This window comes from Alligator sinensis, unplaced genomic scaffold (genome assembly GCF_000455745.1).
Source record: "Alligator sinensis unplaced genomic scaffold, ASM45574v1 scaffold338_1, whole genome shotgun sequence".
Lineage (NCBI taxonomy): Eukaryota > Metazoa > Chordata > Crocodylia > Alligatoridae > Alligator > Alligator sinensis.
The window spans coordinates 609,507-634,002 of NW_005842719.1; the positions used below are offsets into that span (position 1 = coordinate 609,507).

The 24,496-nt window shown below is 51.3% G+C and overlaps 1 protein-coding gene across 1 annotated transcript in view; it reads right to left on the minus strand.

Moving 5' to 3' along the window:
* Positions 1–24,496, minus strand: part of CHD6 (chromodomain helicase DNA binding protein 6) — a 251,204-nt gene that overhangs the window by 122,325 nt on the left and 104,383 nt on the right. Inside the window, 6 exon segments of the mRNA XM_025216269.1 lie at positions 14,575–14,718; positions 15,832–16,008; positions 16,535–16,778; positions 17,493–17,614; positions 17,901–18,035; positions 18,234–18,320. Of these exon segments, the coding sequence (XP_025072054.1) occupies positions 14,575–14,718; positions 15,832–16,008; positions 16,535–16,778; positions 17,493–17,614; positions 17,901–18,035; positions 18,234–18,320 (909 nt within the window).

Here is a 24,496-nt window from a genome sequence, read left to right on the forward strand (position 1 = left end):
GAGGGATGCGGGGAATCTCGAGAGGGTCCAGAGGAGGGCCACTCGCATGATTAGTGGCCTTCGTGATAGACCCTGCGGGGGGAGGTTGAGAGAGCTGAATCTCTTCAGCTTTCACAAGAGACGGCTGAGGAGAGATCTTGTGGCGTCCTATAAATTTATTGGGCAGGGGGGAGGTCAACGGGGAATAGGGGAAGCGCTGTTTACTAAGGCGCCCCAGGGAGTGACTAGGAATAACGGGTGTAAACTAGTTGAGAGTGGATTTAGGTTAGATATTAGGAAGAAATTTTTCACAGTATGGGTGCCCTGGATCTGGAATGGGCTTCCAAGAGAGGTGGTGCTATCACCTAGCTTGGAGGTCTTCAAGAGGAGGCTAGATAGTCACCTGGCTGGGGGCATCTGACCTCGGTCCTCTTTCCTGCCAGGGGCAGGGGGTCGGACACGATGATACATTGTGGTCCCTTCTGACTCTACAATCTATGAATCTATGAAAAGCCAAGGGCTCCTCCTTCTCCACAGGGGGTGGAAAGGGTAAAGGGCCTGCAAAAAAGACCAAATTGCCAGCACCTGCAGGGACCAGCAGCACTTCTTTGGCAGGCACCCTGTCCACTCAGCATTTTCCCAGCTCTGTAAGCCCAGTTGCTCAGCCCAGCAGACGGAGCTACACTCAGGTAGCTGCAGGGAAACCTGCAGGCTCAGAGACTGGGCCCTCCACCACCTCTGCCCACAACACCTCAAGCAATCGAGGGCCCCCTCCCCACCATCACCAGGCACAACACAGTGCGATGTGCCTGAGATTGAACTGCCACTATTTGAGAACTATGTGCACTCACTCAGGCAGTGGGGGCCCCAAAGATGGTGATGGTCCTCCAGTTACTACTGCAAGGTTGTATTCTTGCCAAGAAGGACACTGCACAGGAGGCAGTGGAGAAGGGGCTTGTAGTGGGGGGTAAGTATGTCCTGCTCGAGCCCCATATGGTCCTCAGCCCCATCCCACTCTACACCCCAACTGGGCCTTCGTGACCTTTCTACAGCGCTTGGGAAGGGTCCTATTCCCAGTCTTCACCCTCCTGCTGGGGTGTCAGGACCCCAGCCTCTGCCACGTTCAGTCCTTCCACTGCCAAGTCACCATCCAGCTCATAGCTGGGGTGGAGGCAGGGGGGACCTTCACAGTTCCCTTCTAGGGGTCCCCCAACCACATCCACTACACATAGAGGGGGAGGTGAGGTGTTTCTGGGGCCAAACACCAGGGCACCATCACCAAGAGTGCCCAATTAGGCAGCCACGGGGGACATCACAGGCCTCCGCCAAGGAAAGGGGTGCCACCGCCACCCCTGGCATCCCAGCCCCAGTATCTAGCCCCCCACAAACTCAAGGGACCCTGCACCTCAGCCATCAGAGAGGTCCCACAGCAGGGTGTGCAGGCAGGGGAGAGTGGCAAGGGGGGCATGCCAGCCCCCATCACCCTACCACTATCATCACCCCTTCCTAGCCTCATACCACCACCAGCACCCCAAAGTGACCCCTCCCTGAACCACCCTGAGGCTGGGTGGATGCTGGTCCCATATGGATAGCAATTGGCCGCCTAGGCCAAGTGCAAGCCCCAGGTGCAGCTTGAGCCCTCAGACATGGAGGGGGCCCCCTGCCCACCATCCAAAAGGGGGGCTGACATTAGCATTCTTACCACCTCCCGAGTTGTGCCAAGAATCCCACCACCAGAGAAAATGAAAAGATAGCTGTTACCACCATGGTGGAGGGCCCAGGAAGGCCCAGCCATCCTGAAGTAGAGTAGCCCATGGAGGAGACCCCCAACTCTGCCAGCTGCAACCTATCCCCACCACCGCAGACATTGGGGCTTTGGTCCCCGCTACTGGGGGCAGGTCCAGTGGTGAAGCCCTCCCCCTCCTACCACCAGGAGGAGGTGGGAGCCCTGGGACTCATGCCAGAGGGCCCCAATGTGGAAGATTCATAGATATTACGGTCAAAAGGGACCTCAGTAGGTCATCGAGTCTGACTCCCTGCCCTGGGCAGGAAAGAGCACTGGGGTCACATGACCCCACCTAGGTGCTTGTCCAGTCTCCTCTTGAAGACCCCCAGGGTAGGAGAGAGCACCACCTCTCTTGGCAGCCCACTGAAGATTCTGGCAAACCTTACTGTGAAGAAGTTCTTCCTAATGTCCAATCTAAATCTGCTCTCCATCAATTTGAGGCCATTGTTCCTAGTAACTCCAGGGGATGCCCTAGTAAATACAGCATCTCCTATTTCCTGCTGCCCTTCCATGATGAATTTATAGGCAGTCACAAGATCACCTCTCAGCCTTCTCTTGCGAAGGCTGAAGAGATCTAGGTCCCTCAGTCTCTCCTTGTAGGGCCTTGCCTGCAGGCCTCTGACCATACGAGTGGTTCTCCTCTGGACCCTGTCAAGATTCTCCGCATCCCTCTTGAAGTGTGGCGCCCAAAACTGGGTGCAGTACTCCAACTGTGGTCTCACGAGTGCCACATAGAGGGGAAGCCTCACCTCCCTGGACCTGTTCGTCATGCATCTGCTAATGCATGATAAAGTGTGATTAGCCTCCTTGACCACTTTGGCCATTGACAACTCATGTTTATCTTGGAGTCAACTATGAAGTTCTTTTTTAAATACATAGGGGGTCAAAAGAAGGATCCGGGTAACGTAGGGCCTCTGCAGGACATGCGAGGAAGTCTGGTGGTTGCACCAGATGTCAAAGCTAACTTATTTAACAAGTTCTTTGCCTCCATTTTTCTGAGCAGGCACCAGATCATCCCCCCCCCACCCCATGATCCCTGATGGTCCCAGGGGAGGCGCAGCCAGGCCCAGGGTTGGAGTGTACCTAGTTAGAGACCTCCTGGTGGGACTGGATGCGTTCAAATCAGCAGGTGCTGACAATCTCCACCCCAGAGTGCTGAGGGAATTAGCAGACATCATTGTGGGTCCCCTGGCATGGCTTTATGAGCACTCGTGGTGCTCTGGCGAGGTGCTAGAGGACTGGAAGAGGGCCAATGTGGTCCCCATTTTCAAAAAAGGGAGGAGGGAGGACCCAGGAAACTATAGGTCTGTTAGTTTTACCTTGGTCCTGGGGAAGCTCTTTGAGAAAATTATCCAGGAGCACATCTGCGAGGGACCAGCAGGGGAGTGTATGCTTAGGGGCAACCAACATGGGTTCATCAGAGGCAGGTCCTGTCAGACCAACCTGGTGGCCTTCTATGATCAGGTCACTAAATCCTTGGAAACAGGTGTTGTGGTGGACCTAGTCTTTCTGGACTTTAGAAAAGCCTTCGACACTGTCTCTCACCCCATTCTCATTAAAAAATTAGGCAACTGTGGTGTCGAAGCCTACATGGTCAGATGGGTTGCCAATTGGCTGGAGGGCCGTACCCCAGAGAGTGGTGGTGGACAGGTCTTTTTCGACCTGGAAGGATGTGGGCAGTGGGGTTCCACAGGGCTCGGTCCTCGGGCCCGCACTGTTCAACATCTTCATCAGCGACTTGGACGAGGGGGTGAATAGCACCTTATTTAAATTAGCAGATGACACTAATATCTGGAGGGAGGTGGGCACGCTAGAGGGGAGGGACAAGCTGCAATCAGATCTGGACAGGTTACAGAGGTGGGTGGATGAGAATAGGATGGGTTTCAACACTGACAAGTGCAAGGTACAGGTACTCCTCACTTAATGACCTACCTGTTTAACGACCGCGCGGACTTATGACCAGCTCTCCGTAGAGTCGTAGAGCTGGTTGGCAGTGCGGCGTCTCAGCAGCGCGGCGTCTCAGTGTCAAGCTGAGGGGGACGTGGAGCTGAGTCCGGCACCCTCCAGCCGGCTCCGCGAACCCACGAGGGGGGAGAAGCATCCACCCGGAGGGCAGCGGCCAGGACTCACCGCCATGGCCAGCGCCTTCCCGTCCCCGGCTGTTTCCCTGGGGGCCGACTGCGGTCGGTAAGGGGCAGCTCCTCGCTTATCGACCAATTCGCTTAACGACCGAGTCGTAGGAACGGAACTCAGTCGTTAAGTGAGGAGTGCCTGTACTGCACCTGGGGAGGAAGAACCAGCAGCATACCTACAGGCTGGGGAACTACCCTCTCACCAGCACAGAGGCAGAAAAGGATCTTGGAGTCATTATTGACTCAAAGATGAACACGGGCCACCAGTGTGGGGATGCAGTCAGAAAGGCTAACTGCACCTTGTCACGCATCCACAGATGCATCATGAGCAGGTCCAAGAAGGTGATCCTCCCCCTGTATGCAACCTTGGTCAGGCCGCAGTTGGAGTACTGCATCCAGTTCTGGGCACTGCACTTCAGGAGGGATGTGGACAACATGGAGAGGGTCCAGAGGAGGGCCACTTGCATGATCAGGGGGCAGCAGGGCAGGTCCTATGATAGGCTACGGGAACTGAACCTGTTCAGCCTTCACAAGAGGAGGCTGAGAGGGGATCTGGTGGCCGTCTATAAACTGGCCAAGGGAGACCAGCAGGCAATGGGAGAGTCCCTGTTCCCCGGAGCACTACCGGGAGTAACAAGGAACAATGGCCATAAGCCGACAGAGAGCAAATTCAGGCTGGATATCAGGAAGCACTACTTCACAGTCAGGGCACCTAGGATCTGGAACCAACTTCCAAGGGAAGTGGTCCTTGCTCCTACCCTGGGGGTCTTTAACAGAAGGCTAGACAGACACCTTGCCGAGGTTGTCTGACCCCAGCATTCTTTCCTGCCATGGCAGGGGGGGGGGCTTGATGATCGCTCCGGGCCTACTAACTATGAAACTATGACTTCAAGATCCCTTTCCGCTGCTGTGCTGCTGAGGTCATCCCCCAACCTTAAGTGTGTTGGTGGTTCTTGTTGCCCACGTGCAGCACTTTGCACTTGTCTTTGTTGAACTGCATCCTATTTCATTCTGCCCATTTTTCCAGCCTATCCAGATCCACCTGGATCCATTTCCTACCTTCTGGTGTGTTAACTTTGCCCCATAATTTGGTATCCTCTGCGAACTTGGACAGGGTGCTCTCCACTGCACAGCCAGGGAGTGGAGCCAGGCCACTGGGGGTATCCTCAGGGAGATCACCACAGACCACTCCCTGGTGGACATCTGGGGTGCTCACCACCCTGACAACATCACCATGTTCACCTTTGTCAGGGTGGAGGAGGAGTGGGCATGCCACTCCCAGTTGGATGAAATCTATATGCCCATATTGCACACAGCCTGAGTCCATGCCTCTGGCACTGGGCCAGGCCTCTTCCACAACCACCACCTAGTGTACACTTGGCTCACGCTGCAGCCCAAGCATCTGGGGCTGGCCTACTGGCACTTCAACAACAGCCTGCTGGAAGATGTGGGCTTTGTGGCTACCTTCCAGGAGTTCTGGCAGCCAGCCTTTCCCTCGGCCTGCAGATGGTGGGACATGAGGTAGTCATGCATCAGCCAGTACTGTTGCTGCCACACCCAGGGGCAGACCCAGCAGCAGGAGGCAGCTAGAGAACAGCTTGACAGGGAAGTGTTGGAGCTGGAGAGATGCTGGTGCTGACCCAGACAACCCGTCTCTCTGTGGAGTGTCCAGAGAAACAGATAGAGCTTCAAGCTCTGGACAACTGCCATGCCCACAACGCATTCATTCACTTGTGCGTCCAGCTCCTTTGGGAGATGGACCATGGCTCCTGCTTCTTCTATGCCCTGGAGAAGAGGAGGGGCACTAAGAAATACACTGACTGTCTCCTGGAGGGCAATGGCACCCCCTTCACAGACCCAAGTGAGATGCGAGAAAGGACGAGAACCTTCTACACAGAGCTCTTCTCTCCAGGTCTGACCAATGCCTGCCAAGTCCTGTGGGAAGGCCTGCTGCAGGTCAGAGCGGGCAGCCAGGACCAGCTGGAGGCTCCCCTCCTCTGGCCGAGCTCTTGGATGCCCTCTGTCTGACGCACACTAAGAAAGTGCCAGGCGTTGATGGGCTGACCATAGAGTTCTACCACACCTTTTGGGATGTTGTGGCAGGGCACTGTGTGCGCCTGCCACTTTAAGGGCCTGGAGCTGGCAGCCAGCAGGTGCCTGATGAGGGCAGCCATTTTGAGTCAGGGGCTGTCTATATAAACAGGGCAGTTCAGCTGCTGGAGGCCAGGCAACAACATTGCCTGGCCAGAGGGCTGCAGATCTACATCTGGATGTAAGGGAGGAGGCTCCTGGTCCTGGGCATGACCTAAAACTGCACCCTGCCGGGAGTGGGTGGCCTCGTGGGACTCTCAGTGGTGCGGGAGCCCCCAGGAAATGCCAGGCCAGTTACCACATTGGTGAAATGTGGGTTGGGGTGCCTTAACCCCTAGCCCCCACCACCAGGTGGGTAACCCAGTTTGTGTGAAGGGCCCAGAGGGCAGACCCCTGGAGAGAGTGAGGGACTAGAGACTCAACCTGATTGAGAGAGTAACCTTGACTGGCCCATGCTGGGGCCAAAGGGCCAGGGGCCAAGTCAAAAGGGCCAGGGGCCCATCGCGAGGGATGCCCAAGAGCCGGGGGCCTGGGGTCCCGACTGGCCTGGAGGTGGGCCAGGGCTGGTAGCCAGAGGTCCTGGGGGGACCACACCCAAGAGGGGAAAATAGCTTCAGGGAGCTAGGTAGCCTGAATGAAGTTGGGATAGGCTGTCTGAATGGAGGGATCGTGGAGGGGTCCTGCTAGGAGGATTTTGGGGCCTGTGTGGGGGCTGGTGATAACGAGAACACCTAGATGCCATCTGCGAGGCTTGGGCTGTGGTGTAGGGGAGGAAAGGAGCCGCAGAGAGCACCCCCTGGCATTGGGGCAGCAAAATGGGCAGCCTCCCACTTAACTGACATTTATTAATTAATCAATCAACATCAAGGCGTGGCGGGTGAGAAGGCGGGTGGTTGGCCCAAGAACAGGTGAGCGGGCCACGGAGATCAGCCCAAGTAGGCCCCCTGTTACAGACGTCCTCGGCCTAGACCTTGTCAGGGTCTGGGCTGAGTCTGAAGGAGACAGGGTGCTTCTCCTGTCATGCAGAAAAGCTATTCTGGCCCTGCTGCCCAAAAAGGGGAACCCCCACAACCTTAGGAATTGGCGCCCAGTCTTACTCCTCTGTATGGACTACAAGGTCATAGCAAAAAGCCTTCTCACTGCACCTGCAGGCAGACATGATTCACCCCGACCACATATACATGGTTCTAGGGCGTTCCATCTTCAACAACTGCACCTGGTCCAGGACCTCCTTGAGCTCACTTGCAGGGACACTCTCTCTCATTAGCCCTCCTGTCCCTCAACCAGGAGAAAGCACTTGACAAGGTGATCGTGGGTACCTTGCAGGCATACTGAGGGCATTTGGCTTTGGTTCCCATTTTGTGCATTTTCTCCAGGTGCTGTATGCTTCCACAGAACGTATGGTCAAGCTCAACTGGATGCTGACAGAGCCCATCCCGTTCAGGCCAGGGGTGCATCAAGACTGCCCACTGTCAGGACAGCTCTACACCTTTGCCTCCAAGCCCTGCCTCTGCCTCCTGCACCAGTGGGTGGTGGGGCTGGTGCTTAAGGAGCTGCCCACATGTGTGGTCCTGTTGGTGTACACTGACTAGGTGCTCCTGGCTGTCCAGGACCTGGGTGACCTGGTGCAGGTGGAGGCCTGCCAGTCTGTGTACTCGGCAGCTTCCTCTGCCCAGGTCACCTGGGTCAAGAGCTCTGGCCTGATGGTGGGTGACGGGTGGCAGGTGAGCTAGCTCCCACCTGTGCTCCAGCACATCCAATGTATCGCAGGCTCACTGCTCTATCTGGGGGTCTACTTGTCCCCCTATCACCCCTCCCTGCCAGAGAACTGACACCAGCTGGAGGTCAGGGTGTCTGGGCAGCTGCGGGCACGGGTGAGCTGCAGTGTCTTTCCCTTCATGGGAGGGCAGTAGTCATCAACCAGCTGGTCCTAGCCAGACTCTGGAACTGTTTCAACACCCTGGCTGTGCTCCCTGAGCTCCTGGCTAATCTTCAGAGATGGGTGCTGGGGTAATTCTGGCCGGGATGGCGCTGGGTCTCTGTGGGTGTCCTGAGCCTCCCCTTGCAGTCTGTCTCTGCAGCCAGGTCCACACCTGCTTTCAGGCCCTGAAGAGACTCCTCTACAGTGCCGGTAGCCAGGTGACGTGGTGCCTGATCGGCTGCACTTTTCTCTGCCCCCTCTGAGGGTTCTGATATGACTGACAGCTCTTCTACCTGTAGGGCCTCCCCAAGCAGGACCTGGAGGAGCTGCCAGATCTCTACCAGAACTTCCTCAGAGCCTGGGAGCTGGTCTCAGCCTCCAGGTCCCCAGGGACGGTCGCCCAGGGAGCTGACCTCCATGCCGAGCCCTTGCTGAAAAACCCGCAGCTGGAGATGCCAGCGATGGAGGTGCCATGGGTGTGCCAGAGGATGGTCCTGGCCCACATCACTTGTGTTGGAGATCTCCTGGACTATGCTAGGCAGCTGTGGGCAGATCCCTCTGTGCTAGCTCAGTGCATGGAAATGCCCATGCTGCATGCTATAGATGCCTAGCATTTGCAATTACCTGATTTGACCTGTTCTGAAGGCAGATGGGGAAAACCTGGAGACTAACAAGACTTCAGAGCTTTAAATGCAATGACTCCTGTCACAGCTCCTGTTGTGCCAAAATACCCTGAAATTCTAGCAGCCATAGCAGGAGGGGCGAAATGGTTTTCAGTACTGGATTTGGCTAATGCATTTTTTTTGCCATTCCCTTGGCACAAGAACGCTGGTATAAATTTGGGTTCACATTCAGGGGACAACAGGATTGTTTTAATCAAGTATCCCAAGGATTTCACAATGCCCCAGAGATATGCCATGCACATGTGGTAAAAATGTGGGACAAACTTTCTCCAGATAGTCAAAGTTGTGTGTTGTCATATGGAGATGACATACTGATACATGGAGGTGATAAAGAGCAAGTAGAAAAAGTAACAGGGGAAGTATTGCAGATAACTGAAAGAACAGAATTCAAGGTTAATAGAGCTAAGGTACAGTTGGTATTCAAGGAGGTGAAATACCTAGGAGTTACACTGAAACAGGATGGAAGAACTTCAAATAGGCAGCACGTAGAGCAGACAGGCAAACTGCCAGTTCCAACAGACTTATCATTCCTTCATGCACTGTTGGGAACACTGAATTTATCATGGGACTTTATCCCCATGTTCACTGAGAAAAGTCAACCTCTTGTTAAACTGATAAAAAAAATGGTAATAGTGGAAATGGTGCCCGAAACAACAAGAAACTTTAATTCCGTTAACAAGGGATCTGGGGAAAGCTCCTGCATTGGCTTGCCCAGATGAGACAAAATGCTTTGCCTTGCAGTTGGTAACTACTGAAAGAGCTATTGGTGCTACCCTACTGCAAGGGAAAGGAAAAGAGCAAAGACCAGTGGCTTATGCCTCAAGAATCCTAACAGGACCTGAACAGAACTTTAATTCATGTGAAAAGGAGTGTTTGGCATTGATTTGGGCATTAAGAAAATGGGAATACATTGTAGGAGGGGCCTGTTCAAGGAAGTGTGGGGACTTCAAAAAAACTGCTGGAAAGCCAGTGATTTATAGTCTGAAAGGTGTGTGAAGCAGTCAGTGACTTGTGGCCCAGGAGGGACCAGGAGGAAAGTGGGACCAAATGGGTCCAGAGGCTCAGAGTGGAGCCAAAACAAAGAAAGATCTGATGAGACGTCTGCAGCCCAGGAGCATGGCCAGGACCTAAAGGGAGGTCAAAGTCCAGGTAACACAGTTGGAGACCTAAGGGGTCCAGGAGCCCTTAGTCCAAAGGGATAAAGCCTTGAAAGACCAAATGGTCTAGCAATCCAGAGGCGGGGCCTAAAGAAGTCAAAAGTTTAAAAGAGGCCACTGCTAAGACTGAGTCTGAGATCTCAACTAGCTGAGGAGGGGTCAGGAAGCTCAGAAGTGAGAAACCGTGCCCATGAGAAGTGAAGATGACCAGAGCAGGAGAGCCTGGAGATTGGTCCTGGGTAAGACCTGAAAACTGGTTAATGTGGTAGAGCTACTTGTGGCAGGATAGTCTCTACAACATGCCACATGTTGCCACCCCATGAAAAGGTGAGTATAGGGTGCCTAAAAACCCTGGCCCCTACTGTCTTGTAGGTTACCCTTTGGGAAAAGGCTAGGGGGAGCATACCCAGACAGAAGACCCCTTGGTGAAGGCCAAGGAGGGAAGATGTGTGGCAGGGTGCACCTTCGAGTGCCTGTCACTGTCAGAAAAACAGACTGCTAAAAAGCAGCCTCTGTCAGGAGCTAGGAAGGGAATCTCTGGGCAAAGCCAGCCACAATATCAAAAGTGATTCCATAACCTGAACTAACCTAAAGGGAGTTGAGCCCCTCCCTTTTTTTTGTCTTTGTGTTTTGCAGTTATGTGTACATTGTCACTGCACGTCATCCCTGTAAATATGAATGATATTCCAATGCAAGGAGTTTTCCTTGACAGGTTTGTGTGTTTGTTTTCTTTTGTAGAAACCATAGTGTAAAATTAGCAAAGGTGACTGATAGACCACGAGGCTTCATTACCATCAATAGAATCAACAGCGTCTTCCTCACCTAAGTGATGGCTTTACTACTACAGCAAAGACTGCCTTGTCTGTTTTGTGTTGTTTGTCTTGTAATTTGTTTGTTTATTTGAAGTTCTCAAAAGTTTAAATGCATATGAATATCATGTAAATATTGTAAAAAATTTTTGGTAATGCCCCCTCTAAAAATGTAATTTGTTTGTGGATCCCAGACCAGGATACTTCCATTCAGCTTGGACTGGAAAGTTGTTCTAATATTTGAAACAAAGAGCAGCAATTTATATGAAAGTTTTATGTTTAAATTCCATTTGTTTAGAAAAATGGCATTTATTAAAAGGTAATGTGTGTATTTTTAGCAAACACTTAATGATGTGTTTTCAAGGCTATAAAAAGTATCTTGTTTGTATTTAGATGCTAGCATTTATAACACCAACATACCAGAATGTGTAAGGAAAAACTGCATTAACCCATTGTTTTAAAGGAAACAAGAACCTACAGAGTTGATGCTTCCCTGAACCTGGGACCTCTGTGTTTAAAAGATGGTTAAAATCAAAGCTAAATTTGACTAAGCAATGGTGTAGTGTTGCCTGAGTAGGCATGGCAGATTGAAAAGGAGGACGACCACCACTGAGGCATCACAAAGTTTGTTTGGTACAGAGAACAACTGAGATGCGTTGGTTGAGTTTGTGAAAGGTTACTGCTGTAAGTGGTTGTGATTTTTATGTATTTTGTACCCCGGTGGACTGTTCAGTCTATTTAAGCTAAACCATGGCTATATCAGGATATAACCCCACTGCAGCTGGGACTGGATTTGTGGCAAATCTTGCAGCAAGTTTTGTCTCACCCTGATCTATGCACTGTACTCCAATCACTGAGAAATACAATCAAGAAACCGCGGCTCAGATCAAACAAAACAAAACAGAAGTACTGACAGTATTAGAAAAGGTCCAAAATGCTGGATAGCATTCAAAGTGGGAAACTTTGATTGGATGGAGTCCAACTGTATGGGATTTTTAAAATCTAATGTTGCATCCTATTGCTGTTTCGCTTATTGTGCAAATGGTATTGCTTGTATTCCTGATTTTATTGTGTTGGAAAATGAAACAGCTCTATATTAGACTAGAATGCTATCAAGCTCAGTGGCTGGAAGGATTTTAATATGACAATCTCCTTCAATAAGCAGGATGTCAGGCAAGCCTGGGGTGAAATAATCACTTGCTGCATTAGCCAAGCATGAAGAGCTTGGCTAATGGTTGCAACCCATACAGGCCCTGAGCAGCAGGGGCAGAGTCTGACTATCAGACTGACTTCCATGCAGTGATGGCATAGGTGAACATAGCCATCAAGAAGATTAAGGTAGCTTGCTATGTTTAATGCTTTGAAGTTGCACCTGTTTATAGTATTGTTTATATTTATCCATATTTAATCACTGCTTAAGTTTTGTCCTTATTAACTTTTTTTTTTATTAGCTGGCTTTAAGTTGTTTTTGTAGAGCTCATAGGTGCTCATGATATCTTTTCTTCTTTATCACTCTGAGAAGGTCTTTTAACATAATATAGCAATGACCTTGTTAGTAGCTCCAAAAAACTGAACTTGGCACTAACCAGCTGAATCAGAGGGATGAAAGGATTGGATATATTAATAAAAGGTGACAAGGGAGACCACAGGACAATGCCCAAAGTTAAGACACTAGAAAAAGGCAAATTTAAGAGGTGTCCTTGCAATGGATCTGTTAGACACAGACATATACTGACAGGATAAAAGATGGACAGTATGCTGACTGCAGAGAGACCAATCCGAAAGCAAAGAGTTATCAAAGGAGTGAAGCTGAAGAAAAGCATAAAAAGGAGGAGCAAGAAAGTTTGTCATTGTCATACATCTAGCATTCAACACCTGTGTGGACTGTCCCAGCCCACAACGTACCCTTTTCTTCTGGGAACTGAGTGGCTGTCTCTTCTGTTGAGCAAAGTAACATCTGGGATTGGGTGAGATTATTGTACCGGATGTTTTTCTCTCTCTGAATATAGAAACTTCTAAGATAATATTTGTTGTATTAATAAAGTTTGACTTTGACTTTAGGACACTGGGTTGTCTGCATTCATATCTTGCATCCCATTTAAGGGTTTAATGATCCCTAAGCACTATCTGGTGGACAGTGGTGCTAACATCCAGGGACGGTCACCCAGGACACTGACCTCCAGGCCGAGCCCTTGCTGAAAGCCCACAGCTGGCGGTGCCAGCAATGGAGGTTCCCTGGCTGTGCTGGAGGATGGTCCTGGCCAAGGCATTATTCATGTCCTGGACTATGCTAGGCAGGGCTCGGCGGACCCCTCTGTGCTGGCCCGGTGTATGAAGCTGTGCCTGCTGTATGCTCCTTGCCACATACTTCAGAAGGTAAAGGCTGCTCTGCCACCCACTGCCCTCACCTATATCAACCAGGTCCTACAACAGGGCAGTCCCCACACTCTGATGTCCCCCAGCCCTCTGAAGCTTGTCATGAGGTCACTGCCTCAACAGGTCCCAGGGTGCTCCCTGCCCCACCACCTCAGCAGGATGGGGGGAACCAAGCTGGTCTGCTTCTGAACAGCCCACCATCACCAGCTCTAAACACTTGTGCTCTGCATCATCCATCATCCCGTCCTGTGTCCCACCCCAGCAAGTAGCAGGACATCCTAGGTAAGGGCAGGGGCAAGGGTCCCTGGTGGACTAGCCTATATTCCACTTTGATCCCACGAGCCACCAGGGACCTCAGCTGGTGGCTCCTCCACAGAGCTGTCTCCATGGGCATGAATCTGGCATGCTTTACAGACACCCATGACACCTGTCCCTTTTGTCCACAGAGGGAGACCCTGGTGCATACCTACCTTGAGTATGCCAGGTTGCAGCCCCTCTTCCGCCTCCCCCAGAACCTCACTTGCTGATAGTTTTCCTGACACACGTTTTACATAATGTAAATGTAACCCTCCTGTCAGGCCCTGGACAGCAGTAAAAAGGGCTAGGTTCAAATTTTAGGGGTTTAACACCAACTTTCTAAATCTGGCTAATGCCCCCACCCACAAACCTGGGAAAATAAATTTGAATAGGTATTCTAAAGTGAACAAACTTCCCCACTTGCAAGCAACACTGAACTAAAAATGGGTTTACTTCAGGGCCTAAAGGGATAAGCACACCACCTTAGAGCAAACTTAACCATTAAATATTAAGTGAAGCCCAAGCAGTTAATAGTCTCAGTCACTAGCAAACCAGCCCACGAGAGCTACCACCTAGCTCACCCCTGAACCTTACCTGTACCAGCCCCATTCCCCAAATATTGGCACAGAACACCCCTGCTGCCTCTCTATCATTCTGACCCTACGTCAGTGTTTTGGCTGCACCACACCTTCTCTGTCCCACCTAATGCCTCAGACTGACTGGGTTCATGTGGTCCTGACTACCTTTGAGTCAAGCTGACCTTACAGGGACACAATGGCCAATGGGATGCAATGGAAGCAAGTAACAGGGATGGGGGTGGGGTCTAGGGAGGTTCCTGTGGGCCACAAAGCCGTGATAGCTCCCTGCAGGGCACCAAACTGTACTCCTGTTCAGGCACAAGGTGGTACTGTTCTCCTCTGTCTGTCCATCAACACTTCCATCCAGCCTTGTTCCAAAGACAGATATTAAATTAAGCTGTTTCTTAATTTTCATGGTCATCTCAGGTTTTTTATGGACTTTACAGACCCAATTTTTTTGCCTTTTTCTTTATAGACTGTCCATAAATTTATGGACAGTTTGGAACCCTGAGCAGTGGCTCCAGAAGCTGCAGTAATTAATGCTATTGCTACCAAATTTCCAGCCCTGCAGGCAGCCCCACAGGTTAGATGACAATGCTCCATATTCTGGCATGCGGGGAAGAATGAGTTTGACATCCCTGCTCTAAGCAATAAAGACCCCCTGATGATACACTGTGACTAAAGTATGTGCTTGACTGTTCCTCAAAGCCATGGGGTTCTTCACTAACAACACAAACCTCACTCCTCTCAGTCCCTTCTAGATACCTGCTCCTCTGTCTTGAGGTCTCCAAACTCCTCCAGAAAGGCAGTCTCTGAGGGGAACTGCTGTGGTTCCAGGAAATTCAACAGGCTGAAAAGTTCTTCCACTGAGTTCTGCAGAGGAGTTCCTGTCAGCAGCACCTTGTGTTCCTGTGCACAAAGATAATGAGTCAGGGCTCTGGAGCCAAGGTGCAGCACTTACATAGTCAGAACCAAAGTGGGAGACTGGCCATAATTTTACCTCAGGGCACAAGAAGGCCTCAGCAGCAATGACTGCAAAAAAAAACAAGCATCAGAAGATCAACCACTGGCCGAGGGCATGGAAATAACATGGCTAATACGTGGGAATCATAACTTCGGCCACTGGAAGGCATCTGTTTCTGAGATGAAACCTAGCAGCTGCTGAAGCAACACATTAAGACAGGGAATGAAGAGGAATACCAGTTCCTCAGAAGAGTACCAAAAGAATGCCCTCGAGACACTCTACTACAGCCAGAAAGTAGGGTTAAAGCCACCACTCTCGCAAAACCAGCTGTATTGGCCCTCAGTAGCTATGTGGCACCACTTTAGACCTAAACAGACCTGCAGCTCAGCTGATGAAAGACAAGCCATCCACAATTCAGAAAGAACATTGAGAAGCTTGAAGGAGTCCAGAGGAGAGTCACATGCATGATCAGAGGGCAAGAGAACAGGCCTTATGAAGAGAGGCTGAGAGCCATGGGACTCTTCCGCCTGGAGAAGTGCAGGCTCAGGGGTGACTTGGTGGCAGCCTATAAGGGGTGGCATAAGGGGTGTGCATCAGGATCTGGGAGAACACCTGTTCACCAGAGCACCCCAAGGAACAACAAGGTCCAACTGTCACGAACTCCAGCAAGACTGTTTTAGGCTGGACATAAGGAAAAACTTCTTTACTGTCCGAGCCTGGAATAGACTTCCCCCAGAGGTGGTGCAAGAACCTACAATGGACACTTTTAAGAAACAGCTGGATGCTTATTTTGCTGGGATCCTCTGACCCGACCTGACTTCCTGCCCCTTGGGCAGGGGCCTGGGACCCAATGATCTTACAAAGTCCCTTCTAACCCTAATGCCTATGAAATCTATGAAGCCAGCATAGCCCAGGGTCCTGTGGCCAGGGCAAATGTCCTGAAGACAATGGTGATATCTATCTGAGAGGCCTCCTCTGAATAGCTGAATTCTGGCTGTGCAGATTGCTGGTGTAAATGTGGCTAGGTCATTGAAATAGCACAATCAGTAAATTCTCACCAGGGCCATAAGTTTCAGACCCTCTAGCAGTTTGCAGTTCCTGTTCTTCAGCCGATGGGCCTCATCGATGACCACACAGCGCCACTGGATCTTCTTCAGTTCTGGGCAGTCAGCTAGGATCATCTCAAAAGTGGTGATGACCACATGAAACTTGAAGATCCCAGGGAGAGGGTTACCCTAAGGAAACAGAAGGCAGAATGAGCAATTTACAGCTGCTAGGCAATGGGATGCACCATGCAGCTACCCATGTAATAGCAGCTGGGAATGGGGGTTTACACAGTGTGCTGCTCTGCAAGTTTCCAACTAGGATGGAGTCTATATCTGCCTTAGCTCTGAGTCCCTTCCTTACAGGGGAAAGACTGCTTGGGTAGAAAGGCAAGATCCTGTTACAGAAGTGGCAAAAAGCAGAGTGTGTCCTTCTCTTACACCCTTTTCCCCACTTGGACCCAAGCCTGCTGGAGAGTATGCAGACTGTGGACACCAAAAAAACCCTTCCTCCCTGGTAGATCTGCTGCATCCTCTACAAACATGATTGTGCTTTATTAGCAAACAGTCTGAGTAACTCAGAACAAAATAGGAAGCTGTGCTGTGAGGATGGCTTCTGCAGTTATCCATTCTGAGAAGCCACAAATGTCCATGTGCAAAGAGGAAGGAAAGGAGAACCACTGGGGTTGAAGGGAGCTGGTCCTGGAAGGGCAGTCACCTGCACATCTCTGTACAGCATCTCATACTGCTGGATCATCTGCCTGCTGATCTGGCTGCCATGGTACACAATGGCATTCATTTCTGTCCAGGTGCGGAACTCTCTCTCCCAGTTGGTGATGGTGGAGAGTGGGGCAATGATGAGGAAGGGGCCACGAATGCCCATCAAGAAAATTTCTGAGAGGAAGGTGATAGACTGGATAGTCTTCCCCAGGCCCATCTCATCAGCCAAGATGCAGTTCTTCCTGCAGACAGTGAAAGCACAAAGTTATGTTATACACCTTACAGGAATAGAATCCATGGCTCTTTCATTGACTATGATATGGGGCAAGTCATGTGGCCTCTCTGTGCCTGTTTAACTGTGCTAAGTAGGACAGTGCTTTCCTCAGTGGAGATGGGGAGGATGAAGTCAGTGTTAGTGAAGTGCTTTAAGAGAGACTCAGACTAAAGGTGATCCAGGGCAGGCCACCCACATTTCTGCAAAGTACCAGCACCCAAAGTGAGTGGGAAGTGTGTAAGCATTTACTATAGGACATGCACAGACAAATCAAGAACCGTATGTGCAACATGCCACACCTCTGCAGCAGAGTACACATTTCTGTTCCTGAAGGTGTGGATCACAACACCATGACCATTGCTAAAAACTAGCTGTGCAAGCGAATACAACTGAAACCTTCCACAGCCCCTCAGCACCAACTGACATGTACTTCATTCCATTTGATGGTAGGAGCTTTTATTAGTAATAACATTCATAAAGATTAAATCACAAAGGACAGTATCCCATTAATTACTGCTTATAGTAACATGCAGACAGCAGGAGCAGCTATTTGTGCTGGGGCTTTTCAAGAATGTAGGGGATCCCTTTTGTGAGAAGTGACAGGCACTCTCATGGGCATTTGGTGATGCCTGAAATCCACCAGAACTCCTAGAGGTGGCACAGTGCACCAGTTTTGCCTCACCTGTTGTACCAGTTAAAGAGTAGCCAGTTCATCCCCTCCAGCTGGTATTCCCGCAACTGGTTGCTATTCTTATATTCCCGTGACTTCTCCAGTTTCTGCCAGGACTCAGAGGCTGGGCGTTCCTAGGGAGAAGAGCAAAGAGTATGGTCCATGGGAAGAAAATTAAGTTAGCACTGAACAAGGCCTGGCCACATACAGGGCTCAGGCTGAAGAGGGAAACCTTAGGAAGGGTATTTCAGACCTCATCGGCTATACTCATCACCATAAACAAAGCCTGCAGGTATGTAAGGCTCAGGAGAGGAATACCAGGAGACATGCTAAGCATGTGCTTAGTATCCCTCCCTCCCTTAAAAGTAGTATTTTCTGTACCCTCAGTCACAGAGAGGCTAAGACGACATGCAACGTTACCATGTGTCTGATTTCTGGTGGAATCTGGAGGGATTCAAACTCTTTAATCTTCCCTTGGTCAACATCTTCCTCGAGCTCCCAGGTGCTTTCCTCATATGGCAATGAACACCATTTTACCAGGTAGTGAGTAACTTCCTGCAGCACATGGAGAAATGATACTTAAGAGATGGGACACGAGAGAGAGGCAGGGATCACACAAAACATGGCAGGTTACAGAAAGGGGACAAGGAAATCCTGTATCCAGGAAGCATTTTTGAGCTCCACTTACGTGGAATCATTCTCCCACTCACACATTCACACAGGGACTGGGCAAGGGCTGGAAGTGACACATACCTCCTCGGTGTCAGGGTCCTTCGTGTGAGCCACTTCTAAGATTCGATCCACCTCCACATAGTCTGGGTTGAATAAATCCTCATCAGGCTGGGGCAAGTGGGTGGAGAGAGACACACACATTCAAGGTGACTCCTGGGCTGAACAGGAGGAGGGTGAAAAACACAACCACAGAGCTTTTGTCCCCAGGGTCTGGCCAGCTGAGTGCAGTGTACAGACCATGCACCAGAGCAGCACATGGCATCCACTTCCAGCAGGGCTACTGTAAAGGCTTAATGAAAGGCAAGCTCCTCCCTACTCCATTACAGCGGGAACTGGCTCAAGGTCTCCTTTTGCGGGAAGGAGGCGTGTCTGCCTGAACCCACCTGGCATAGGCACAGCCTCATCATGTCTACAGAGGATGCTCTAGCCCAGAGCCCAGTACTCCACGTAAGAAGTGCTAGAGCAGGGGCTGTCAACCTTTCAAAGGGGTACTCTGAAAGGTCCCATGGGGTACACAGGGGTGGGCGGGGATGGAGCGCCACCACCCCACACCACTGCCTCACAGGAGCAGGGCCGAGGCAGGGTAAGAGCAGGACTGCACAGACGCAGCGCTGTCACTGCTCCATCATTTGCCACACCCCTGGTCTGCATCTGGCCACTCACCACCCCCCTCCCCAGGGGTACACTTATTAAAAAAGGTTGGAAACCCCTGTGCTAGAGCATTCTGCTGACACAAAGCAACATTTGAGGCTTGTGAAGTTCCTCACAGCCCTCCTTGCATGGGTGAACCTCAGCAACTTTGTCATATACAAACTGACATCTCCCCGATTTCTTCTTTTGCACCTCAAACAGCCAATAGCATGAAGCCCAGTGACAATCAGCAACCACACATAAGGCTAAGATAGCTCCTCCCTACTCCATTACAGCGGGAACTGGCTCAAGGTCTCCTTTTGCGGGAAGGAGGCGTGTCTGCCTGAACCCACCTGGCATAGGCACAGCCTCATCATGTCTACAGAGGATGCTCTAGCCCAGAGCCCAGTACTCCACGTAAGAAGTGCTAGAGCAGGGGCTGTCAACCTTTCAAAGGGGTACTCTGAAAGGTCCCATGGGGTACACAGGGGTGGGCGGGGATGGAGCGCCACCACCCCACACCACTGCCTCACAGGAGCAGGGCCGAGGCAGGGTAAGAGCAGGACTGCACAGACGCAGCGCTGTCACTGCTCCATCATTTGCCACACCCCTGGTCTGCATCTGGCCACTCACCACCCCCCTCCCCAGGGGTACACTTATTAAAAAAGGTTGGAAACCCCTGTGCTAGAGCATTCTGCTGACACAAAGCAACATTTGAGGCTTGTGAAGTTCCTCACAGCCCTCCTTGCATGGGTGAACCTCAGCAACTTTGTCATATACAAACTGACATCTCCCCGATTTCTTCTTTTGCACCTCAAACAGCCAATAGCATGAAGCCCAGTGACAATCAGCAACCACACATAAGGCTAAGATACACCCATTATCTAACCTTGCCTCTCCTCTCTCCCTCTCAGTGCAAGCAATGCCACAGAATGAGTTGAAGCTAAAAGTATTACTGTTAAGCTGGCAGCGTTCCTATAAGGTGACACATATCCAGAAGGTAAAAGGTCATGGGGACTCAGAGGAAATTGGTTTCCTAGGGGCATAGCTCACAGAGGCCAAGGCCCCAGCATCTCAGGCAGAGGAGCAACCAGGAGCAGGTTCATGCTATCTGCATGGCAAGGAAGATCTGAAACAGACAAAAGACTGGGGAGCTGAAAGCTGCAAGGATTTACAGCCCATATTTATGAAGCAGTTTCAAGATCCTAGCTGGCTGATTATACGCTCATGAGAGAGAGCGTGGAGGATTCCCAGGCAAACATTTCTGGAGCAGAACAATAAATTATAGAAAGCATCCTTCACATTAAACAAGATTAATCTGTTTACAGTGGCGCAGGGGAAGGAGCTGCCCAAAAGAACCATGTATATTTATGGCTCCCTCTCATGCAGCATCCATGCTTCAGGAGATTTTGCTTGCCTGCACCATGAACAGGCAAGTTTTGCAGCTGAGTATTTAATGCCAGCAAACACTCTCCAGTGTCTCAGGCTATGATCACTTCCTGCAATGGCAATGCTTCATGATCTGCAACAAGGCACTCGATCCAGATGCTGCCAGCACAGTGGCATCACACACCCCATTGCCACATTGCCTCAGCACACTGTAACTTGGATCAGTGGTGCTAACGCTCCTGCTAACACTACTCACATTGCTTACACAAGGATGTTTTATGTATGCTGGACAGAATAACCTTTACCAACTAACCTGCAGTTCAGATTATTAAGATATGACTACCTTAAAGAGAAGCCATGGTGGGGTCAAGGTTGGCTCTGACGTGCAAGTGAGCCCTGGCCTAATGGATTAGTTTTCTGTGAGATTCCCCAGCAACGCAGTGGGAATGGGCAGCAGCAGAATAGGCTGCTCAGTCACAAGCAGAGCATGGTGGGACATTGCACCACATAGGCACTTCTGACTGCTTCCACCTACAACCAGCTGCAATTCTCCCCTGCTTACATATTGAACTATGCCTACTGGAGACATCCAAACCAAAGAGCAAAGACTATCAGGTCATGGCCTTCCTCTGCTGTCCCTACAGAGTCAATAGCCAGCCTGTTAGTACTAGACCATGGGATGCCCCACAGCCTCCAGCTAACCATGAAGGCAAGAAATTGTGCTCAGGTGGCAAATGCATCATTAAGAACACCTTTAGGGGAAACCAGGCCTCCCTTCTCATCCTGCACAGTAACCAGGGATCCCAGCTAACAAGTGGAGACCACCTGTGCAGGAAGGGGAGCAGAAGATGGGGTCTATATGACACACTCAACCAGGATTAAGTGATTAACAGGATAACTGTTAACTGTCTTCAAATATCTGAAGGACTCCCACAAAGTCCTGGAGCCTGACGCCAGAGGCCCGAAGGAGCTGCTGGGACCAGGTAGGGGCATAAACTCGCTCTCAACCATGGTGATGATTCGTTGCAGTTGCAGGTGTCCTGTCACCACGGAGATCTCCACCCAGACAGAGCCCACGGCCCTGCCCCCCACCAGATGGAGCCCATGGCCCTGGACTGTGGGGGCTGCCTGGCATGGCTGCTGGCAGCTGGGCATGGGGCACCCCCACTTATGGGGCGTGCTCCCTAATGGAGTCTCTGGAGGGCCGAGTGCAAGAGCTCAAGGAGGAGGTACACCAGCTATGCACCAACAGGCCCCATGAAGACTTCATCGATGGCTACTGCCAGGCCCTTCTCCAGAAGAAGGAACAAGAGATGGAGACAGAGATGGTGGCCAGCAAGGAGGCTGTCCACAAAGACCCACCTGCAGCTATCTGAAAGACAGTCATCACATGCTCCAGGAAATGCAGGGCCATGGCTGCTCCTCCCCTGGCCCGTGAGGTCTGCTGCCTCCCTACTGCCTGCATCCGAAACATTGCGGAGAGGATTCCCAGGCTCATCTGGCCGTCTGACTACTACCCCGTGCTCCTCATCCATGTGGGAACAAATGACATGGCCAGGAGTAATCCGGACGGGGTCATGAGTGACTACAGGGCTCTGGGGGCTGGGCTTAAGGGGTTGGGGGCTCAGGTAGTCTTCTCCTTTGTGCTCCCTGTTGCAGGCCACGGTCCTAGGAGGGAAGGATGCATTGAGGAAATGAACCGACGTCCCCAACAATGGTGCCACCAAGAGGGCTTTGGTTTCCTCAACCACAACGCACACTTCAGGGAGAAAGGACTCCCAGGAAGAGACGGCATCCACCCCATGCAGAGAGGTAAGTCCCTATTCTCGACCAGGATGGCCGATTTTCTTTATAGGGCTTTAAACTAAGATTGCTGGGGGACAGGGAAACACTGACAGAAGCACGCCCGAGGACCAACATACAAGGAAGCTCCTTAGATAGGGACACCAGGACGGCCACTTGCACGGGAGCTGAGGGAATCGTTCTCTTTTGGTGCGACAGGAAGATGAGGGCTTCAGTAGGAAGACTCAGGTGCTTGTACACTAATGCCAGGAGCATGGGGAATAAGCAGGAGGAACTAGCCCTCCTGCTCTCCAGTGGCCGTTACAATCTAGTAGGGATTACGGAGACCTGGTGGGACTCCTCACACAATTGGCCCTGCACAAAAGGGAACGGGTAGGGAAAAAAGGTGGAGGTGTAGCTCTCTATATGTGAGGGAGCAGTACACCTCCTTGGAGGTAAACATCTGCTCCAAAGAATGGCTTGAAACCAAGTTGCGGGGCGGTACAGCAAGGGAGACCTAACCGTAGGTGTCTATTACAGACCACCAAACCAGGGGAAGGAACTTAACCTAGAGTTTACCTGAGAACTAACAGAGGCTGTGTGGGCACAGGACTTGGTCATCATGGGCGACTTCAATTATCCAGACATCTCTTGGCAGAAACACTCAGCCAAGTCAGATTGGTCACGTTCCTTCCTGATCTGCATCAAAGAGCTTTTTCTGACTCAGGAGGTGCATGGGCCAACCAGAGGTAACGCTCTTCTAGTCCTGGCCAAAGGAGACGACCTGGTGACTGACTTAAACATAGAGGAGAGCCTGGGTGATAGCAACTATGAAACCATCATGTTCATGGTGCATCGCAAGGATAGCAGGCCTGAAGTTTTGGACTTCAAAAATGCAAATTTCAACAAGCTCAGGTCACTAGTAGGGAATGTACTGCAGGATGAGGGACCAAAGGTGAAAGGAGTGCATGAATAGTGATAATTTGTAAAGGACACGATCCTTGAAGCACAAAGGAAGTCCATTACCACACAGAGGAAATGTAGCAAAGGGCTGGGAAGCCCTCTTGGCTAAACAGGGAAATCATGGTCCTGTTAAGAAAGAAGAAAGAGGCGTACAGTCAATGGAAGCTAGGGACAGTCCCCAAGTAGGACTATATAACAATGGCCTGCACTTGTAGGGATCAGATTAGAAAAGCTAAGGCGGTGACTGAATTAAAATTAGCAAAAGGAATCAAGGACGACAAGATGCCCTTCTTTAGGTACGTAGGGAACAGGAGGAAAATGAATGGGAGTGTGAGGCCATTGCTCAACAACTCAGAAGCTAGTCACCGGCACTCAGGAGAAAACTGAACTCCTGAATGACTACTTTGCCTCGGTCTTTCATCAGGCCAAAGGGAAAAATATGCCAGCTAGGGTACAGAATGAGCAGGGTTCAAATGACCACCTTCCTACTATTACCATAGAACTGGTGAGTGATCAATTAAAGAAACTGGACAGACTGGACGAACTTCATCCGAGAGTGCTGAGGGAGCTGGCCGAAGTAATTGCAGAGCCTCTGTGTGGCAGCGACACACTCCCACAGGCTTGAAAGGAGGTGAGGGAGAACACTGGGGGGCCCAAAACCCAGAAACAGACCCCCCGAGGGAGGGACTTACCTCCGTCTGGTTCGGCAGCGCAGGAGTTGGGACCGTGGCGGCAGGCGCAGGCCCCCCCGCGGGCGGGGGGGGCGCCGGCGTTACTCTGGCTGTTTAAGCAGCTGTTCCCAGCGCAGGGAGCAGCTGGACCAACCACGGTGACTGGCATGGCTGCCGAAGGGAAGTTTAAAAGCCCCGACGGAACCCACAGGGAGGAGGAGCAGCCAGAGGGGGAGAGAGTTGGGGGCAGCGTCTGGCGTGCTGAGGCTCCCGCCGGGAAGAGGTACAATGTAGTCAGTGCAGCACCGGCAAGTGGGGCAGGGGAAATCTTTGAGCCCCTGCCCGAGACAGAGCAAGGGAACTACTTCCGCTCCCTGCAAGAGGCTGACCAGGAGAGGCAGATGCACCCCCTGGAAGAGGTAGAGCAGGGGAGGGGTTTTGAACCCCCTGTAGACAGCTGGGGAAGAGGAGGCAGCTCCACATCCCGCTCCTCCCCAGACGAATATTATTTCTGAAGACTACAGAAAGACAGAAAAAAAGGAACGGAGGAAATTCCAAGGGATAGAGAGAAGGGACATGAGCCGGCTGAGCCATTCAGCTGAGTGCTCTTCCCTCTACCCAAAGCAGACTGCGGGCAAGCCTACAAGGCCAAGGCCAACATCGGTCCAACACATAATCGGTTGGTGAGTGGATGGGGTGTAGGGGAGGTAGAGCCCCGTGGAACATTGCGCCTAACAACCGTGAGTACAGCCATTGTCGGGAAGCCCCTTCTGGGAAGATCTCCACTGAAACCCTCTCTAGATAATTTAACAGCAAAGTCGTGGCAGGCGCGATGAGGGGGGGGGCGGG